This window comes from Chlamydotis macqueenii, chromosome 22 (assembly GCF_036417535.1).
Source record: "Chlamydotis macqueenii isolate bChlMac1 chromosome 22, bChlMac1.mat, whole genome shotgun sequence".
Lineage (NCBI taxonomy): Eukaryota > Metazoa > Chordata > Aves > Otidiformes > Otididae > Chlamydotis > Chlamydotis macqueenii.
In genome coordinates, this window is record NC_141577.1 from 1,662,927 (window position 1) to 1,685,014 (window position 22,088).

Here is a 22,088-nt window from a genome sequence, read left to right on the forward strand (position 1 = left end):
CACCCCCGGAACGTCTGGCCAATTAGAGCATCTTTGAGAGACACATCCGATGCTGACGGCTATTTTGGGATCTCAAATTAGCTTTTGCAAGACTCTAGGCTAAAATCTGACTGTAGTAATGCTATGAGAGGGAGGAAGTTGTTTGACGCAGGGCATGTTTTCAAAATACTTTTGGCATAGACAGTTATTTTCAATGGATTAAGATTTACATTCCTCCATAACAGTAAAATCTTTCACAGACACGCAACAAATGCAATAGACAAGCAAGCCGTGTTACTCCAAAGGCAGCGTCACAAGATCCACTTCTACTGGTAAAAAACTGCATCATAATAGATCATCTCTACCAAGTCTTTTCCACTTGATATAAAAGCTGTGCCTATTAGGAAAGAAATGGGAAAGATTGGTACAACACCGTACAAATTGATGTTCCAATTACATCGTAAATGAAGAGGCATTCGACAAACAGGCCACAAATCCAGACACGTTAGGATTTCCCCTAGCAGAAAGCGACAGATCCAATTTTCAAGTCGAAGCCAAAGAACTGAGGGTAATCTCCGTTGCAGCATTTCCACATATCACCACTTTCTTGTTCCCAAAACTCCTAAGAGAAGCGAAGCTTGTCTGGCTTTACATTTCCAAATAAAATAAGGCTTATGTCCTTCTATGTCCTACACCCAGGGCTTTTCACAGTTGGCTTTTGAAGCCATTAGACTTCCTCAGTGTTCCAAGGGTTTCTTTTCTTTGTTCTTTTACTTACAGAGCTCAGATTTTCAGTGATCTCGAGATTTCAGAGAAAGCGATTAGCTGTCCCCAAAGGAAATGCTTACAGTTGCTGCCGTTGGGCCTGGGGGGAGATGTGTCCTTGCTGTGTAAGCAGGTCGCTCCGCTGACGCGTGATAAACTCCCCAACCAAGGCACGGCTTGGTTTGATCTCACTTGTGTGCATTTCGCAAGGTGTTTATTGGAGAACAAGCAAGTCAGTGGGGCCAGAGCAGCCGGCAGAGGGAGCCCCGCCACCGCGGGTACTGACCGGCACCAGCACCCAAAGGTGCTGGGGGTCCACCACCCCAAGGTGCTGGGGGTCCAGGACCCTTCCTGAGGGCTCAGGGCATTCACTTGCTGACACCAGGCGTGCAGCCCCACGGCGCTCTGAGCTAAACGCGTCCCAGCCAGGCCGGCAGGACCACTGACCGAGCAGTCTCTGGCAACAACATCAAACAAAAAGCCATCAAACACCCAGCCAGCAGCCAGACCGCACTTCAGAGCCCATCGACAGGGGTGTGGAAGGGGTAGAACTAGCAAGGTCTGGCTGGGAAGCATCTGGTTTAGAATCTGCAGTCTATAATGTGAATGCATTATGGACTCACACAGGAATTCCTACGGAGCCATTCCTTGGGCTGCTCTGTCTCTAGACCATGGGGTAACAACTTCAACGCTACCTTGCTGCCGAGAGCGCTCTCATGAAGGCCAGCGCCTCCATCGGGAACCAGCTCCAAGAGACAGATCTCCTTACCACGTTTCCCTCTCTCCTCAAATCCACTTAAACCTCCTTCTCCACGGGATGTCGGTGGGAGAGCTCTACGCAGGTACGTGCTGAAGCCTCCTCCACACCGTGACCTCCGCAGGAGCGTCAGTCATGTAGCTGGCCTTTGCAAGAGTAATTTATTTGTGGGTATATAAAGAACGGCTTCAGTTTTGCAGCTCAGATGGTGCCACCCCCCCACCTCCCACTCAGAACATCTTAGCAGCTTGCAACGGGTTGCAAAAATAAACAAACTTACCCACTTCGTGTTGCCCCTGCGCATCTTCACCCACGTGATTCAGAGCGATGCACTCTTGACTCCTGCAAATCGAAGACATTTGTGAGTCTCCTTAACGGAAGCACAAACCAAAAGAAAGAGATTCCTGCATGCAATTACACAGGAAGGAAAACATGCAACTTAAGCTGAGCTTTGAACATTTCACAGTAAATATCGATACTGGGGTCTAAAAAGGGCCGTCATTTTACATTTTTAAATAACTGAGCAGAATTTCTTTTTTTTGGCAGTAGCAGGACTATCTACATTCGTTGTCATTTTACATCTTTTGATATTTAAGCTTGCCGATTCCTTTTTGCCCACATTACATTACAGTGCATTTTCCAAGGGCACATTATTAAAATTATTGCTAATTTATGCAGAAGCATGTGGTTTTTTTTAAATGTTTATTTTAAACATTTTTTTTTTTGCAAATTTTTACATTAAAATTAACACTTGAAGAATTGTTTCAATAAAGTTTATGCAAGTTGCCGTCACAGTTTATGTAAAAGAGAAATGTGCTATTAAAATCAGACATTTAGGTTACCTTTTGGGGTTTGCGATGCATGTTAGCTTTACACATCCTGATTCTCCTGCGATAATTTTCCTTTAAAAGGGGGGTATAGGGTGATCTTTTCATCAAGCAAGACATTATGCCCTGAAAGCTGACTCCAAACCATTGTTGAAAATTCAGTTATTTACACTTTAATAACAATCTACAAATACAACTTTTTGTTTTAAAGTACTCCCCTCAATCATGCACTGCTATGTGCAGTTTGGCTCTTAATGCTCTATTTTTCACCCCCAAGCAGTTTAATTCTCTCCCCCTAGAATGCCAGATTCATTTTGCAGATGGGAAATACAAACCATTTTTCACGTCTCTCTAAGAAGCAGTTTAATTTAAACTATTATGTATTATATATATATATACATACACAGCCTTTCAGAAGGATACGAGGAGCAACTGCAGCGCCCTCCTCAAACAAAGACACATTTTTAAACGGCTTTCCCAGTAAAGGCTACCGTAAGGGCATCATCTTAGCCAAGGGGCTCGGGGTATTTACATAAAGCAGAAAGCAAGCTTGCTTTTCCTCCCGGTGGCAGCTGAGCCTTGGATTTTTCAGCATTCATTTTGTCACGCTACGTTTAAACCAGCCATTTCAGACTCAATCTGGAGCCGGCAGTCTGGAATGCTCTGCGAGGCCACCTGAAATCTGAATCAGTAACTCAGCAAAGAACCATAAACACTTTCCAGCAGACTCATGTCAGATTTCTGCCACGGTCCAGGATCAAACTGCTTTCAACAATTTCCAGGGGGTGAAAAACAACTTTTTTTCTTTTTTCTTTTTTTTTTTTTTTTTTTAAAAAAATCAAGCTCATTCAACGAGCTTGATAAACTTTTTGTGAGAATTACAAAAACCACCAGTTTTAGAATGTCTCCATGTTTTAAAAAGACAATTAGCTTTAGCATTAATTTAAATTTATTTGAAAAAAAATAGCTATTTTATTGCTCAACAAAAAAATGACAATTCATCACATTTACTTTGATTAAAAAAGGACTAAACTTTATTGACAAACTGCGGCAGACATTTTGACAAGTTTTAGCTACCTATTTAGGCAGACTTACACATGTAGCATTTAATCTCCAAGAACAGAGTGGGAGGACAGTGTACAAATCCAATTAGGACTTTATCCTATGTACAACGTGAACTTTTTCCTCGTTTTTTTTTTCAGCTGCAGTGTCCCTTTTTATGCAAAGCTAGTGTTGAGATACACTTGAACAAGTCCATGGGATGGCTGAGCCTGACAGCGTGGTCAGTTTTAAACTCGCGCTGTATTATCTGCCCAAGCGCTATAAAAATGAGAAGGCTGTAATTTTACAGAGCTCAGATCTGCTCGCTTAATACTGTGTTTTCTAATATCAAACACTGGGCAATTAGAGCCATGCTTTAATTCGTTTTTCCCTTAGAAGTTCTTCACATAGACCCAAACTAAGAACCCCCGTGCACTGGAAAATCTGCTTCCCAAGCATCTCTCAACACCAAAAGTGCGGGGCTAGATTTCAAAACCCACATAAGAAAAGTCAATTTTACGAACCTAATTTTCTTTTTTTTTCTTTTAAGTCAATCACCTTTAAAAAATGCTATTTAATTTGTTTGAGGATCCTTCATATTAAAATTTAAACTTGAGATTCACCAGCAATCTGCTTTTAAGGAAAGTTTGACATCTGAGGTTACTTTTAAACGGTGGCAGCTACTACCGTTACCTTATGATTTTAACTCTTAAAAACAGCCCTGAATTTTGAAATGTAGCCTACTTTGGGATTCTGCAACTACATCTTTTATGGGTTCCTTAAAACCAAACTTAAAAGGTTAACAAAACCTTAATTTCATAACTGCTAAGCAAAGCATGTCACTTCTGAAACTAACATTTTTAACTCAACTTTTTTTTTTTATTAAAAAAGGTACAGTTGTGTTTATCTAAACAACAAAGAAAGAAAAGCCATCTACACACTTAAAAAAAAAAAAACTTAAAGTCGGTCCTCTAAATCTATTTAACTCATTTTAAAATACTACGTACAGAAGCCAGAATGCAGGGTGAGGATGGAGTGGGAGAAAAAGGGCCACGAAGAAAAACAGTTAGACAATTACTTGTCTGGTGTGGGTAAAGCAACGGGAATCCTGGGAGATACAAGAATCAGTAACAACTGTTTGCTCATAACTGATATTTTTCCCTCATGTTTGTTTTTTAATAACGTCCGTATGGGTGCTCTCTGTAGGCCCCCTTCACTGGCCTGGCCGGCGGGGCCTTCAGGGAGGGCCTGGTTCCGTTCCAGTCATCTTGCCCTGCGGAAAAGAGAGGGATACGTCAGGGACGGCGGAGTGCTGCGGGCATGGGCACGGGCACAGAGGGAGCAGCGGTGCCGGACGGACGGCCTCCCCTCTGGAGCTGACGCGGAGGCACGGGGCATCTTCACAGCGGTTTCACCCCAAAACCAGTCTGCAAAACGCCCTGCGGACCACCAAAACCTCTTGTTTGCAGCACATCTTCCGACACTATGGGGAAAAAGCCACCTGCGTGGCATCCCCAGGAAGCCTGCAGCTCTCACAGCCCAGCTAAGCACTGACTTGGACAAAGCCGCTACCTTTTAGGAGTAATTAATTTCAGCAGAGCCGAAGCCAATTCACAGGGCAGCTCTGGCAGCCAGCCGCGGCGAAGGTCGCAGCAGCTGCGGCCCCTCGGGCTGGCGGCCAGCAGCATTTATAACCCCGGGGTCTGGCTGCGTGGACTGCTACAGGTAGTGCTGCTCTCCTGCCAGATGCCAGGAAGGCAGCTCCGAGACAATTGTGCCAAAATAAATGTCCCTACACTGCTCTAGGACAGCAGCACGTCCGACTGATCTTCCAGACACCAGTCTGTTTCTGACCGTGACTTGCTGTTCCTTCCCTTCCGTGGTTACAGGAAAATGTCCAGCTGCAGCTCGCGCAGCATCTCTCACCTCTTCGCAGCAGACACCACTCGCTAGCGCTACTCCAGCACAAACCGCTGGTGGGACAAAGCGCTCAACAGGACAGCCCAAACCCTTCTGCTACATACAGCCACCACCAAAGCAAACGAGGTTCGCATCCCTGCTGTCCCCGAGCTAGCTCAAGCCCCAAATATCCAAGCTCAGCTTTCGTTACGGTTTGTGCTCGCAATGTGCACGCCTGCCATTCCTTGCAGGGTCACCAGTTTACGAAAGTAAGGGTCCAAAGCCTGGAAGACAGCTGAGTCTGTTCCTACCACCATGGTGCACGTTCCCATTTTCTCAAAACTGTCTCCAGCCTGGCTCAACAATTTATTTCTCTAATTCTGTTTTCATGAAAGCAGAGACCAAAGGAAATTACTGTGGATAAACAGATTAGCTGTGGCAACTTCATGCCAAGTATACAGCGAGCGTTTTGGCCTTCATATTCCAGACAACACCGCCGCTCTCCTACCAAGTAGGAGCCACAAAAGCCTCTTTGTGCTGCGTGACTAACACAGGCAACAAACCAAGCCACTGAGGCCAGGGAAGATAGCAGTTTTCTATTCAAATGCATCTTAGACTGGAAAAGCATCCCTGGTTAGGCACCTAAATTTGAACTGCTCACCACTTAAGCCCTGAGCAGGGAACACCCGGAGGCTGGCACACGAGACAGCTACTGCCACCATATTCACAGCTCTGCTTCCGTAATACCGGCACGACAGGGAACAGGGGATTCCCAGCTCCTGAGGATCCCAGCAAGCCCCTCCAGCTGGTCATTATCTTCACTACCTGCACTCATTCACACCTTCAGGCAACTGCTGCTCTGCTGAAGGGAGCTGTTTCCAATGCAGCCTATTTCCATGCCATTAAGCAGCTCGCTGCACAGCTTTCCTAACTGTTTATAGTTCAGCTTGTTTACAGAGAGAGGAGAATGAATCTTAGTCATTGCCACATGCAGACACCATTCATAAGCTCGGATGTCTGAGCTAGCATTAAAAAACCCCCATGCAGTCACCCAATCCTTTATTGCCGGTGCCTCAGGTACGAGGTGGTTGTTTTCGACAGGTGGTGATTTATAGCTGTGGTTGATCCCTCCCCTGCACCCCTCAGCCTAGCCTAAGCTGACAGCTTTACGCAATTCCAATTAGCTAAACTTCATAGACTACTTGCAAGTCATATTGGCCAAAACTGTTCCACCTAGTCAAAGGGAGGCCGTAATATGACACTTCAATCCATTTTTCAAGCAAATGTACAGTGCAGTCAGTATCAGCTTGCTAGTTTTTGAGGCTATGGAAGCAGATGGAACCATGCACTCATTCAGCTCAACAAAACATAATCCTCGAAAACCAGACTGCAGCAGTGCTGTGGGTGGCAATCCAGAGCTCTTAAAATATTCTAAAGCTACAAGGAAATTAAAATACATTTCCATAGTTAAAAAATGGAATTTTAGAAGCGTCACTTTTGAGAAAATCAAGCTGGGTAAGAACCTAAAGCCCACAGAATGCCTTTGGTTGTTCAGACCTGGATAATCTGCAGGGCACAAACATTCTACAACGAAAACTACTTCAAGTTCTCCTCAGGAACATTTTGCTCAGAGAATGGAGTGGCACTGGAAAACAGCTGGTTAACCATCAGCAATTCCCAACTCCCTGCAACTGCTGCAGGCAATTCCCAACCACGTGCAGCCCCTTCCCTGTCAAGAGAACAGTATTCCCAGACATACCATAAGCTTCATAGGTTTCCTGTGCCTCCCCGTGTCCATAATCATAGTATTCTGTATCCCTGGAAGAGTAATGATGTTGGTTACATACAGTGCTGAAATCGTACTCCTGAACTGACACAACTTGCACAAACGCTTGAAAAGCAAAGATGCCCAATATTGCTTGTGGCCGTGGCGTGTCTGGTCATTGCTTTTACGGATTTGTCAAGGACACTGGGACACTCCCAAAAGTTATTTCCCAGGCACTCCTGGATTCCAGCAGAACAGGGCGCTCTCCTTACAGCTCAAACTCAGAAATGAGTGTTTCCATTCTCTTAATTTAAAAAAAAAGAAAAAAGAAAAAAGAAAGATCACGCATAATTTTCTCTGTAACAGACAGGAGACAAGCAAACTCACCCTTGGCCCTGGCTGTAGTAGCCTTCATACCCCTCATAGCTCTGGTCTGCATACGCATCATCATAGCCCTGAAACAGATGATGACACAAACGGTGTTAATAGAAGCACCAAAGGTTAACGCCTGACCAAGAGTAACGGCAAAGCTGAATTCAGCCTGCAGCAGCTTCCAGAGGAGCCTGTGAATCCTTGCCTGCCAGAGGGAAGAGGGGTCAATCATAACACATAGGGAGCTGAAAATCTGCTTGTGTCCTGTGGCTTGGGAGAAATAAACCAGACTAGTATTTACAACGCATTTGAAAGCCATTTACACCTCCAGAGCTGCAGTCTGTCTGCAATACAAATCCATGTGCCAGGAGGCCTGTAACTGGGTTATCTAAAATACAGATTTACAGCTAAACAAAACCCAACCTATTAAGTTATGACAGGTTTCAGTGGAAAAACTGAGAAGTTTTACTGAGAAGAGAAATACAATTTAGAAACATCAATATTTGTGCTGGTTCCCCAAAATGCTGTTGTGCATCAAACCCAGCCATCTTGTTTTCCCTTTAGAATAACAAGAGCAAAGATGTTATGATAAGCTTGACAGGAGGGTGGTGCTTAGTTATATCCCTTGAAACATCATCATGTTCATTCACATATTTATTGTAAGGATTTTAGGGGCCATAAGAAACCTTTGGTGCTCTCTCCCAGCTTAAAGAATTCTGTTGCAGAAAGAGCATGTGACGAAAGCTTTATCAGTCTCTGTGCTTCAGTTTTTCTACCGTGCACTGACAGTTACGGCAAACTTCAGTCTTGGGGGCACATTTCAGTTTTATAAAGAACACCCCTTACCCTGTCTTTAGGGCAGCACCATACTAGTGACCAGTGGCCACTTCCCCAACGCAGTCGTACTGTTGTTAGCTCTAATTTCAACGAAGTTGATTATCTAATATATGATCAGCTAGCTGGAATTAAAAAAGCAAAGATAAATAGTTTCTTACGTATTCCTCATAGGTTTCTGGCGCGGGAGGAGGAGGAAGCGGTATCCTCTGAATGCCGGCTGCGCGTGCTCTGGGTGCAGGAGCACCCCGTACTGCTGGGGGAGGAGGCACTCCGCGGGCTACAGCAGCTCCCCTGGCAATGGCACCCCGCACCGGGGCTCCTCGCACGAGGGCTCCCCGAGGAGGAGGAGGGGGAGGACCAACACCACGTCCCCTGGAAAGGAGAGGAAAAGGACTGTGAACAGCGACTGTTGTACTGCTCATGTGCTGAACACTGAGGGCAGCGCATACGCTTCTTCCGCCTACTTTAAAATGCAACAGCTTGATAAATAAATACAGTCATCATTAACTACGCCGTGAATGCTTTATCAAGAATGAAAGCACAAGAATTGCTAACGTTGTATTGCAGGATTGACAGAACTATCTTCTGGGATGAGAACTCTCCTGCATTAGCTGTCGTACAGACAGAGAAATAAATCTGATACAGAGCACTGGCCAAGTAATTTCTCAGCGTTCATTCTGAACAACCCTCCATCACTAACCTGTAATGACTGCCAGACCTCCAGGACTGTAAAGATCAATGATGAGATGAGCAGGGAGATTTCTGGGCTAAACACTCAGAAGCAAAGACTTTCCCCACCATGAAACAGTTAGCGAAGCAAAACTACGGTAACAGAGTTTTATTGCCAATTTATCCAGATGCCTTGGCAGCAACGACAGAGTAACGCCACCCTCTAACTGTCAAAGGAAGGTCGGTTTAAACCGAAAACGCTTGTTCTGCTGAAGGCTACGGGAGCAAACACGACACATCTATCCACGATTCTGAGGGCCAATTTTTGAGAGGTTGCTTTATGAAGCTACTGATTTCAGACATCAAGAATAATACAGAAGACATCCACTGTGCTAGATTACATCTCAAACATACTAAATATTTGACACCAGCTTGCTAAAAGCGAGCCTGCAACGCAAGGCTAGAAAGCCTTGGCCAAAAGCCAAGGTCAAGGCCAACAGCTTACGTGTGAGAACAAGTAGTTTCACCTCATCCAGCAGCACAATTTGAGCAAGATGCAGCATTTCCAGGTCTGTGCTTTTGGGAAAGATACCTTGGAACAGGCGGAGGCGGTGGTGGAGCAGCTCCCCTTCCCCGCACAGGGACTCCTCGGCCACGAGTTGGCTCTGGTACACCGTTCAGATAGGAGAGCTCCAAGAATTGCTCCTGACAGATATCATCCATCATATCCTAAAAAAAGGAAAGAGTCAACTCCAAAGAACAGCTAACTAGCCAGTCTGTGCTCCGAGATATCACAGGCTACGGTGCTGGAATAAAAATAACCCGGTGGTCCTAAATTAACTGCTGGTTAGCTTTACTGGGATTTGCTCAGCCTGCAGCAGTGCACAACTGCCAGCTTTCTCCAAACAGCCCAGGAAGGGCACACCACCCGCGTGCTCGGGAGCTGCAGCGAGCACTACAGCTGGTCCCTGGGAAGAGGGTTCTCTAACGCGGGTTCGGGAGGCGTCTGACGTCCAGCATCCCAGAGATGTCAGCAAGATTTATTTGCACATGTTGGAGAGTAGAGGTGAAGTCAGGCAAGACACATCTCACCTCGAGCACCTTACAGCTCCCATTTAAAGGCAAGCGGCTGACAACGAGTGCGTGTAAGGTAACAACATGCTGCTGTGCTCCCGACGCGCTGAAGGAACAGGATAGGATGCAGTCTGATGAAGAGTAAGCACCCATTTGCAAATCCAGGCTGCCTCTTCAAATTGTTAGGAACACGGTATGTGTCCAGCTCCACGTATTTCTATGGCCTCAGGAGATCTAGTGTCAGGAATTAGCACAGAACTCTGGTGACCTCGCAGAAGTCATCCCACCCCTCCCCTCAACACAGGGGGCCAAGCTGGGCCTCGCACTGAGGATCTTCACAACACCATGGCAACACCACAAAGCAAGGAGACTCCTACCAGATGTGTCTTCACAGCACTGCTGGCTTCCACAGTGACTTCTCTGACAATTTTCACAAGTTTAGCACATTGTTTGAAGGCACCAACAGACAAGACACTTCAAATAGCAAGGCTGCACGCTTGCTTTAGCAAGCTGAGGGTTTGTACATCCCCAGGGCTCCTTGAAGATGACCTCTTTCCTTCAAAGACACTTCACACAGCAGTCTCTCCTCCTCTCTGTCAGACTCACAGAAATCACACAGTACCCATACGCTTTTCTGCACTCCCCTACTACGCACAGCTCTCAGGTTCCACCCGCCCCTGGGATTGCAGGCAGAACATCGAAGCTCTCCAGGCTCAGCTGTGGAGCATGGCGCTGGGGTGTATTCAGCTCTCTACCTGCCAGGTCTCTGAATTACAGGCTGAGCTAGCCAGAAGCAGGCAGCTTTGCACGCTTCTTTTTCATTCCGTTTTTTCCTAATTTACCAAGCAACACCATTGTTTTAATAACACACGTAAGACTCCTTATGTTCTACAGTTCTTGGAGGCAATACTTGAGCAGTGTCCTGTTACGTACTGGCACAAAACTGACATGAAGTTGACCACAAGGATTTTACAAGGTTCACCAGTAAAAGACATCCCCAAACAGATAACAAGTGTCATCTGTATGGCATCTTTTTGCCTGCTTAGCAAAAAGAGGCTCCTCCACATCACCTGCGTTTAAAGCGGTAAAAATACCGATTTAAGAGGCGTGTCTCAGAAAACAGCGACAAGACTGAATACGACTACGCAGCTGCCTGGGCAGTTGCCCTCCTCATCCTCACACCACCCATTCAGAGCAGAGGAAACACCTTCATACTTAGTTTCTGCTCTGACCAATGAAGTTTTCTAGTTGGACTTCTATGCTACAGTTCCAAGCCAGAGGAACTCAGCTAAGTCGTCTCTTCCATGCCAGGCATGGCTAAAGTTATTCTCCTGCTAAAACTGACACCAAGAGCTAGACAAGCTACCCACCCACTCCAGTGTCTACAGCCAGTACTTACTGGGAGAGAAACACCTACTTCAAGAGCTCTATACAACTGTTCAGGTTAAATGCTTGAAGGTATCATCAGCACCTCCCGATACAACTGAAAGCTAGTCCTGAATCTCCTCCTTGCTGTGCTCCATGAGACTGACTCCAAGGCCCTGAAAAGGTTTCTGTCTGAACCAGACATGTAGGAACGTACACTCAGAGGAAATGTTCTGACCTGCTCATAAGCTTGGAGTCGGACTCTCTGCAGGCAGCTGGTACGTCGGTCACAGGACCACTGTGACAAACCCACACACATCCACCAAAGAGGCAACCTGCTCACCTACCTTCTGCAGGACAGAACTGGACAGGCCTGCAAGGAAGCTCCAAACAAGTGATTGAGAGCTATACAGTCAAGGCCTTTTACTTTAACATACTATTACAGTCTGTCTGGCAGCTCACAGCTATCCAAAAGCACGTAAAAATGCTGAAGCCATTTGCCAGAATTCAGCTTAATTTTTAATTCCTGAAACTATTCTGATCTTGGATATTTCTTTTTTAAACTACCCGAACAGGATTAGATCTACCTTTGCTAACCCCCAGTGGCCTTTCCACTCCTTAAGCGTACATCTTTCTAATTATGGTTAGGGGAATCACACATGCCTTCACACGAGATGAACGGGGTCATTTCAAGCTGCCACACACACTTAACGGTCCGGGCTTCCTCATCTACACTATTCCTGCAGCACGAGCCTTAGGCTGTGCAGACCTTACCCAGCCTTACAGATTCACAACCCATCCATCTCCTTCAGAAAGGAAAGAACATCACTGTACATACTGGAACAAGGAACTTCTTGACTTCCTCCATGGCGTGAGCCATCAGAGCATATGCTTCACAAGGGGGTCCAAAAACTTCAATGAAGACATGCAAATCCATATTTAGATGAGCATATTTAGGATCTCCCCCTTTACGCAGTTCTTCCTCCTGAAACAAACCAGATTAGAGATTTCTGACACTAAGTAAGATGCAGAGAAAGTATTTTTCTTTTACCTGTTTTCTAAGCCTTAACAGGAAACGTCTGCAAAAGCATTTTGGCCGTGCCTGGACACAGATCATAGCAGCACACTAGTGACACGAGGATACAGTTTTATGAACAGCCAGATGCAACCCACACCCTCCATCATTTTACAGCTGCCTTTTCAGATGACATACTTTTGCTAATGCACTGATGCCAGACACATTTTTCCCCAGAAGCATATTCAAGCAGTGTTCCTCCTCTTCCACGCTATTGTTCTGCTTGAGGTGCTCTTTACCACCTAGAGAAGTCTAATGCTGCAAACAAGCTTTTTCTGTGACTCTGCGCTTAGATACCTGTGTCATTCAGATAGCTTTAAGAAGCTACAAATAAACTAGAAGTGTAGGAGCTTTCCATGCTGCTGAAATAAAAAGTCAAATTAAGTTACAGCTCTGCTGACTGTTAGCTCAGTTCTGGGAGTAAGCAGGAAGAAAAAAAAATTCTTTTCATTTTTTCTGTTCAAAAAAACCTCCCAGCACTTTGTGATTCACAAAAGATTACCAGGAACATACTGCTCCAACATCTTCAGTGAACCATGAGAATTTAAGGATTTCAGAGTGAAAAGCTGGAAAAAGGATTTTTAATTTTTTTTTTCTTTTCCCCTGGAAGGGAAACCTATTCCTTTAGCGAATTAATTTTCACAGAGTAGCTGGAATTAATTCTCATTTTACAAACTTTGTACTTTACCTTTCATATAAACTCCCTCTGCATCCATGGGTACAGGATGTCAAAGGATGGCTGCTCTCTAAGTCACGCTCATGAAGAAAACCTGCATCACACTTCTGCCTCAATCAAGATTGCTCCCCAGCATGCACAGAACAATTTAGAAAGGGTGACTTCCTGCTGCCTTTGCTTTTGGATTTTAATGGTTTAATCTTTCATAAAATGCTTTGAGAACCACTGCTTCTCCCAGCAATATGAAAAGCATTTTGATATATGTATGTTTTCAAGAGTGATGCCCTTACCTTTTGTTTATCTCGCATTGAACCCTTCCCAAGCACAGATATCTTAGCACCAGTTTCTTCCTGAAGCCTCTTGATGGTGTTGCCTTGAGGTCCCAAAATCTTTCCAACAAAGTTGAACTGCAAATTAAGAAAAAAAAAAAAAAAAAAAAAAAGAAAAAAAGAAAAAAAAAAAAAGAAACAAATTAGCTCCAGAGCTCAGTAGCCTTAACAAAAGCTTTTCTGAATGTTATGCTGGCTGACAAAAAATTTAGCCACTCCACTTTCTCTTCAGCTCACCAAAAAATACAGACCAAAAAACGCACAGGAAAATTTAAGTTCCAGAACATTCTTTTAATGAAAAAATGCTCCTCCAGAAAATCAAGCTAAATTAACTCACACAAAGCGTTTAATTCTAACATCTACTCTCCAGTAATTTTACAGGCAACAAGTCTTAAATGGGTTCTTAACTGTAAAACACAAAGCTCTGCGTATCAAAGTGTCTACTCTCATAATAAAGGATCACAGCTATGCATCACCATTTAGCTTTAGCCCAAGACATTCTACAAATGTAATATATTAGAATTAAGATCCTGTAAGCTTGCATAGGAAAAATTACGGAGCGATAGTGGAACACTAGCATAACTCCTGATGATGCTTTGACAGCTACTATCTCAAAGCCAGCCATAAAACCCATGGAAAATAAGCAAATGACAGAGATTCAGTAAGCTATTTTCTGGCCCTCACCTTGGGGTACTGTTTGACAGGTATCAGAACTCGTTCTTTCAGTTTCATATTCTTGTGGGAAAATAAATCCAGGTAGTTCTCCTCCTCATCCTTCTTTGTAGTTTCACCCTTCTGAATTTTTTCAATTTCTAAACAAGATAAAAATAGGGCTGCTTATATTCCTCAAACAAGCATCACCGTTAGAGTTGGAATTACGACAGGACACACCACCCTCGTTCTCTGTGGATATACGAACACTTGTCATTGCATGGATGGAATCTGGACAGACAGGCCACCTCTTCAGTGCTAGCCCAGCGTCCCTTCCTCCCTTCGCGTCTAGGGATTCCGGAAGGCCAAAACCAGGATCGTAAAGCAAAATAAGAAAGAACAGCAGAGAATGCTCTACACATAACTTCAAGAAATAAGAGTAGGAAACTCTAAGTACAGTTCTGCTGTGCTTTCCTCTGTCAGTCCCCAAACTCATGTTGTAGACCCCTAAACCTACAAAGGAACCAGCCTCGGCTACGCTACTGCACCCACTCACCACAACGCGGCGGCCATCGGCAAATCAGGCAAGTTGTTGTTCCAGCTGAAGCACTACTTCAAATCTGTAATTTTAGTGCAGCCAAGACATACTGACACTACGAATTTCCGTTAAGTTGAAAACACTCCTAATAAACAGAAGTCTGAGTGAGTGACACACTAAAGTGTGGTCTGGCTGATGAAATTCTTACAATCCTCATTTCATTAAATGGATGCACCTTTGTCACACCAGCAATTCCTAACTTGGTTTTTTAAGGTGTAAGCTTCAGGCATGTAGCCATGAAAGTGAGCGCCAGGAGTCCTTAACTTGATTCAGGCAACGCAACTCCATATTTTTGTCTCTCAAAATAAGGTTCTGAATTTTAATTGTATATTGTGAATTTCAGAGTCTTGGAAAAGCACTGAGGTGGCCTGACTGAACTGAAGGCACGCTGCAGCCTGAGGGGGATCTGGAACAAAGCCCAGATAACCTTCTGGAAGTAGGTCATTAAGGTAGGCCAATTAGGAACAAACACCTCCTCAAACCTAGCTAGAAACTAAACTTTCACTGAGAGATGGCAGGAGACGGTCACCTCATAAAAGACAACCCAGATGGAGATCATCTTCAAGGCCGGCACTCCTAGCACAGGTTCTTACAGTCACGAATGCGCTTTCCCTTGCACAAGAACACCACCCAACACTTCTCTGAAGAACGTAGCCCACAGCTGACCGGCTTTTCTTTTCCAGAGAAGTCCAGTCACGCACACTTTTATTTAATAGCCAACAACTAGACGACAGGTTCCCCCCAGTTTGGAGCCAATCCATTATTAACAATCCCAAATTACTGATGAACCACGATGCACTCTTCAGCCCAACTAAGAAGAAAAAATAAAAATGGTCACACCATGCACAGCCATCACAAATTATTATCCGCAGATGCTTATCAGGAGAGGAGCATGACCCTTCCTTAAAAGTTAAATTGTGCCATTTCATCAGCAAACCCAAGGACTATAAATATCTCTTCTGAGTCGAAAGTGCTCTAAATACAACTTCTCACATCTCGGGGGAAAGACACTTTCACAAGATTATACACGTAACCGAATTAAAGCTGCAAGACGAAACTGAAGACTGCTTAGTCACTACCAGGATTTAAAGAGGGCAGCTGCAATATCTTGTGTTCCCTCTGATTTCTGTCCATGCCAGAAACTAAATGTTCATGTTTGCAGTTTGGGAAGATCGGTGTACCCACTACGGGACACACTAGCCATCTGGTAATGTTCTGGTGCAATCCAAACAGAAGCAGGAACAATGGGTTACCGCCATCCTTCCCACTGGACGGGCAACCGCAGCCTCACGGGCTGAGAAGCGCGACTGGCATCTTTCAAACGGTGCCGACCACAAGCAAGGCAAGCAATTAGATGTGCAACCCCCCCAAAAAACCCTGAAGAAAATATGATCAAATGACCAATATTTTATCTTTTCAGTTATGGACACAGTAATTTAAACTGGTTTTTAGTTCAGAGATCTAAATAGAGAACTTGGAGATTTTGTTGCATAATTATGAAAAAAAAAAAGCCTAAATTTTGTATTTTTACTTGCAACAGTACCTTGGCTCCCTTACAAAAGTGTTACCATGACTCCTTCATTTAAAAAAAAAAAATCCTGGATGCAATTGCTTTGAAAAAGATAGCCTGACCTTTGCTTTAAAAATAAATTATTTTCTGAAGACACTATGCAAAAGTAAAAAACGCAGAAGTTCAAGCACTGTCAAATTTATAAAATAAGCAACAGAGTTCGCTGCCTTCGTTAGTTTTACGTAGTCTTTTCAATTTTAGCTACAAGAACAGATCAGAGAATCAAGACCTGGAAAATAAAGATTGCACCGGTGCCCCGTTAGGCATAGCTTGACAGCCTATAATACAACGCAATTACTTTTCAAAAGTTTTGGTTTTCCAAAAAAGGTACATGAATGGCTGAAAATGCATTCTGAACATTGACAAGAACTGTTTTCTACGCACACATCAGAATAAAAGCACCCTAAAACTTCCGTGATGTAAATTAAACTACCCAGAGGCATCTTCTACCTCGTCAAAACCCCACGCAATTAGCTGTAAGCCTCTGCAAACCAGTGAATCCCAGTTCACATCAACCGCACAGCAAAATCCATTCTGCCTCCTGCAACAGTAGCAACGGCATCTGGGAATCAGTCTGTGAGGGCAACAAATAATTAACCGTGTGCTAAAAAAAGCACTGGATCCACCATCATCAAGTCTTCAAATGAAATCCAAAACACAGGAGAAGAAAAAGCCCCGCACAGCAGAATAACTCCAAGTTCTCCAGCTGCTGCAGTCCGGGTCAGCAGGGCGACCCCGCAGTCCCCTTCACACCTTCAGAACAAACTCCCGTCTGGAAACAGGCGTGCAGAAGGACTAAAACCACGCCACTCGCGACGTGTCCTGCTGCTCAGGATTCCAGCGTTATCTGCGTGCGTTCCGGCAGACCAGCTACGCAACACGAAGCAGTACTGAACGAAGTGACGAGCGGTAGCAGTTTGTCAGGCCACTTACTGATAGGAAGGAGAAGCGGACGTGTACCTTGAGGGATTAAGCATGCCTCATTCCAGTGCTGATTTTTTAAAGCCGCGTCAGAGGTGCAGCAGAAGGTTACCTTCTTGCCACGGGGAATGTCAGCAGGCTGGCGGCATGTGTGGCAGTGGTTTCCAGGACTTCATGTGGGGCAGTGATTGCATTGTCTCAGATGAAATCCTAAGGGGTAGGTAAAGGGGGTTGGTAACACCGCTGCTTCGCAAGGAGGAGGCTAAGCAGCCACAGTGCTACTCCTGATCTAAGCCCGAGCTCTTCCTTAACAAAACACCCCATATGAAACATCGTCCTGCAGCACGCTGGTGCTCTGCAAGCAGAGGCACACTGTTTATTCATCATACTGAGAGTATTATCTTACCATTACGATAATACTGACCCCGTGCCCAAAAAAACCCAAAAAACAAAAACCCTAAAAGAGTTTGGGGATGGGAGCCTCCGGAAGAAAGCAGAGCTCCCTCTCCCCTTTGCCACGGCTGCCCAGCTGGTTTGATTCCACAGGAGAGGAAGCAGGGAGCTGTTCCTGGATGGACTCTGCCAACAGCGGAAGCTGCAGAATTTGGCAAGCCTAACCCCACCACTTCCCTCCCACTTTCTGCTGAAATACACCCCGACCCTTCAGCTGGTATGCTGGGCTTCATACGCAGACAGCTCTGCTTTGGAGCTTTGCTGAGAAGGCAGGGGACTGCCACCAGCGCAGGGAGAAGGAGCGCGGGGAAGAGAAGAAACACTGCCCAAGCGTGAGGCAGGGAGGAGAAAGCCCGGAGGTGAGCTCTGAGGAACGCACAGGTAGCGGAGGCGCCTGGGAGAGAAGCGGGAGGAGGCAGGGTCACAGCAGTGACAGGCAGGCCGGCACCAGCCTCTAACGTTGGCATGGCTTAGCAGGGTACACATTTAACAATGCAACAGCCGGGCGGCATCGGCACAGCCCGGCCCGCGACATCTGGGCACAGGTTTAAGGCGGCATTTACAGCTCCTTGGGGGTAGGGCGTACGCTTGGAAACACACAAATTTAGGTAATGGTCTCCACTTCGGGACAGCTGTAACTCCACGCTACGCAAGCTCCGGCCCGTAGCGTTGCTCTGGGTTACACACAGCTCCTCATCACCCCTGCGAGCTCAGCCCATCTCTAATCCCACTGTTTGGTTCCTTGGCAGGCACTCCAGCGAGGCCGCCGCCCATCCATCTGACGTTCCCGTACAACCCGTTTTCTGTCCTAGGAATACACACAGCCTGGATGGATCTGGCAGGAGAGCCAACCCGCTCAGCAGGGGATTCTGTTGAGGAGCCCTCCAACATCTCCCTGCGTCGCTCTAACGCTCCCTCCCTTCATTGGCGCTGCTCTGAATCCACCCCTCACCACCCATCTCCGTCCCTCCTCACCGCTCCGCACTCCTGGGAATTTAACATGAGGATGTGAGCGGTACAGAGACTTGCTAGTGCAGTGACGTAGCTCACGTAGCGGTTTGTAGCATAGGAAGCTCAGAGACAACCGGCTCTTTTCACATGGAGTTTTCTCCATGAAATAAAAATAGCTGAGATTACCACAAGAATTTGAAAAAAAACTCGTATGCCTAGCTAATTCACCAATGGACACCCCCTGTCCTCCCACAGCACGCAGAGAGGACTGTGCCTTTCAAAACACCACCTGCTCTCCCCGCAGCAGCCGGGGGGCATAAACGCAAGTGAGGAAAAGGGGTTTTCCTGTTCCTATGGAAGCGGAGGGGCACACAGATCCCCAGCCACAGGAGTAGGAAATGAGGATCATATTCCAAGGTGCAAGAAACCCCAGTTACCAGTTTCTGCTCAGGGCGCTGTGTAACAGAACCCCAAAGCCTCGCCACTTCACCGCCTTTCCATCACACAGTACGTTGTCCGAGGATCAGTATTACATCACGGTGCTGCCGTTCACCTTGGTCAGAAACACCGCTCATTTTCTCTAAAAATGCTAAGCAGCCTCAGAACCACAAAAGTATTTCAGAGTACTTTTACATGTTGTTTTTAAACAAGAAGTCTTAGTTTTAACGCAGAACTCCTGCAAGGTTCCCTCCCAGAGGCAGCAACTTCCACGCCTGAAAAAAGGCTGGAATAGGAACACTGCTGACACTCAATAATCAGGCATTTCTGTGTCTGGAAGTCATTTCGTGTAAGTCGTGCTGGCCGTACGCATTACAATCTTTGACCCAGACCTAAATTCCAAAGGAAGCTGTACAGCAGCTTCTCCAACACGACACCCCCAAAGGCTGCCACAGCAGCAGAGAAATTCTGAGCAATCCAGATCACTTTGGAGTCATCTGCGCAAAGAGATTTAGTCACCTAAAACCACTGTTTTATTTCAGATTCTTTCTCACGAGCTTCCTGCTCAGACTGCCCTGAATTTGGACTGCTAGTGAACGCTCCCAAAGGACAGCAATTTTCAAAATATCCAAAGCAAGCAGGAAGCATCTGGAGCTCTTCTAATGATCAATTTTAAGTCTCACAAAGCTGCAGTTTACTATCAGCAATTTTTAAATAAATGAAGAAAACCTCATAAATCCTTGTTACACCACTCAGCCAACGATGCTTTGCTAAGTGGGCTGAGAACGCCGTTCTTTGTGCGGGAATTAACAAACTCCTTAGGTTTCATTTCACTGCGTTATCACAGAGCTGTCGAGCATCAGCTGGCTAAAGGGTTTTATTAATGAAAAACGTCAAATTGACGGCAAATCGGATTATAAAACTAATTTATTTAGATGAAGATGTCCGCGAGCGATGCCAAGCTACACGTGACGATATACCTCAGTTACTTGGACAACGGGAGACAGCAATTCCTAAGAATTATTTCCTACATTAAAGGAGGAGCTAATAAAATCTCTAGCACTGCACCAACTGTGGCAATATTATACAGTTTAAAGATACAAAAATAAAATAAATAGAAGCAGAATGGCAAGTATCAGAGAGCTGAACGCTCTGCTCTTTGCAGATTAAATCTGAGTATCTCCTCGCACTGGGTACCTCCCAGCTCTCCACGCACACAAAGCTGTAAGCATGAGCAAATATTTTTAACTCGTTCCAATTTTTAAGCTGACTGCAGTGTCTTGAGGCAGCTGAATGTACTTGACAGAGGCACCAAACGCGGGCGCAGCAGCTGCTCCGTGGAGACAGGGAGAAATCAGAGCCGGCAGGCGATTGGGCAGCGGTGCTGGGGAAGGAGAAGGCTAGGCTGGGCACAGAACAAAGACTGCCATTTCCACTGCCTATCTGGGTTCATCAGAAGCATGAAATAAGCTCTAATACAGATCACCAGAGTGGAAAAATCAAAGAGATCGCAAACTATGCCTCACGGGGACTCAAGCAGGCGCTACACGGACAATCCCCATTTTCACCGTTTCTCTTTGGCCCCCTCTCTCCCCGGGGATGGAAAGGGCCGCTGTCACCGCATTTTAACAAGAAAGTTCTGGGTCGGCCCAGGCCCTGGATTAAGCACAGGGCCAAAGAGAGATGAAATAAGAGAAATGCCCGATCTCCGAAACCCCCGGGGGGTCGCATCTCGCACCGGGCAGAGGAACCACAGCGGCTCGGCGAAACGCCCCCCCCCACACCCCCCACCAACCCCGCTTCCCCGGGAGCTGCCCGCCGCCGCATCAGCCCCCCGGGGCGGGGGTCCCTCCCGCCGTTCCCCGCACAAGGCGTTTACCAGGGGCTGCCTGCCGCCCTGCCCGCCCCACCGAGCGCAGGGAGGTGGGGACGTGCCCTGCCCGGGGGTCCCGCCCTGCCCGGCCCCCGGTACCTGCTGTGAGGAGCTGCATGGCGTGCGTGAAGGACGGGTCGAGGCTGTCCTTCTCGGCCATCAGCTCGGGCAGGTACTTGTTCTCGGGCTCCATCTTGACAGCGGCCCCAGGTAGCAGCGGGGTGGGGGCGGCGGCCTGCCCGGCCGAGGCCCCGGCCGTGGCGCTGGGCGGTAGCAGCGGAGGAGGCTGCGCCCCGGCAGCGGCCCCGCGGCCCCCCCCGCCGCGGGGCTGGCGCCGCTGTTGGGGAGCCCCTTGCCGGGCTCCACCGGGGCCCGGCCCCCGGCCCAGGCGGGCGGAGGGGTCGTCGCGGCGCTGCATGGGGAGGGGGAGAGGGGCGGCGGGGTGGGCGGGCGCGGAGCGGAGCGGAGCGGGCCGAGCGGCGCTGCCACACTGTCCGCCGCGGCGCCAAGGCCGGAAGTGCGGGGCCGGAAGCCCCGCCCCCTTGGCGGCGTCGTTACCCCCCCCCCCTCTCCTCCTCCTCCGGCGGCTCCCGCGCGACCACCCCGCCGCGCCTCCGCGCCTGCGCCTCGCTCCTCGCGGCCCGCCCCCGCCAAGCGGCGGGCTTCCAGAGACTCGCGCTCCTCAGGCGCAGGCGCAGTGGACAGCCCCTGAAACGGAAAGGGACACGTGTGAAGGAGGGGCCGCCACACGCACACACACGCGCGCACACACACCCGGCCTCGACTGCGCACGCGCAGATCGAGCGGCGTGACAGCAGTCCCAGGCCGCTGTGAAAATCAGCCCCCAGGGGACTCACGGCGCCTGCGTAGGAGTGGCTTGCGCATGCGCAGGGGCTGGCCGCGCCAGAACAAAGCGGCTGTAGCGCATGCGCTGTCAGCGTTTTGTTGAGGTGGGAGCGCTGAGGCTCGAAGCGCGGTGCCGGGCCGGGCTCGGGTCCGGTTGGGGAGCGGGAGAGGCAGCGTGGCCGCCCCGGCTGGCCTCCGCAGGCACGGTAAACCAGCACAGCCCGTCTCAAGGGCTGAGCCCGCCACCTGCCCGTGCTCGCAGACCTGCCCCGCGGGACAGGGCCTGCGCGGGAGCCGAGCCTTCCCCCTCCCGCCTTTGTAGCCTTGCCCTGTGGTGCGGGGCCTTGGTGGGGCCCT

General features: G+C 47.4%; 1 protein-coding gene across 2 annotated transcripts; it reads right to left on the minus strand.

The window, feature by feature from the left end:
* Positions 1-138: 138 nt before the first annotated feature.
* Positions 139-21,389, minus strand: KHDRBS1 (KH RNA binding domain containing, signal transduction associated 1). 2 transcript variants are annotated; one of them, XR_015260886.1, is made up of 11 exons: positions 20,985-21,389; positions 14,115-14,242; positions 13,392-13,508; positions 12,189-12,335; positions 9,504-9,640; positions 8,401-8,614; positions 7,421-7,488; positions 7,028-7,086; positions 4,448-4,642; positions 1,782-1,843; positions 139-376 (listed from the first exon to the last, which is right to left on the minus strand). XR_015260886.1 is itself a non-coding variant. In XM_086764788.1 (9 exons), the coding sequence occupies exons 1-9, from the start codon at positions 21,301-21,303 to the stop codon at positions 4,545-4,547; spliced, it is 1,287 nt and encodes a 428-aa protein (XP_086620914.1). In that variant the 5' UTR covers positions 21,304-21,340; the 3' UTR covers positions 3,260-4,544. The 2 variants fall into 2 exon arrangements, 1 of the variants encoding a protein (XP_086620914.1); XM_086764788.1 differs by lacking the exons at positions 139-376; positions 1,782-1,843 and having other exon boundaries at positions 3,260-4,642; positions 20,985-21,340.
* Positions 21,390-22,088: the final 699 nt, after the last annotated feature.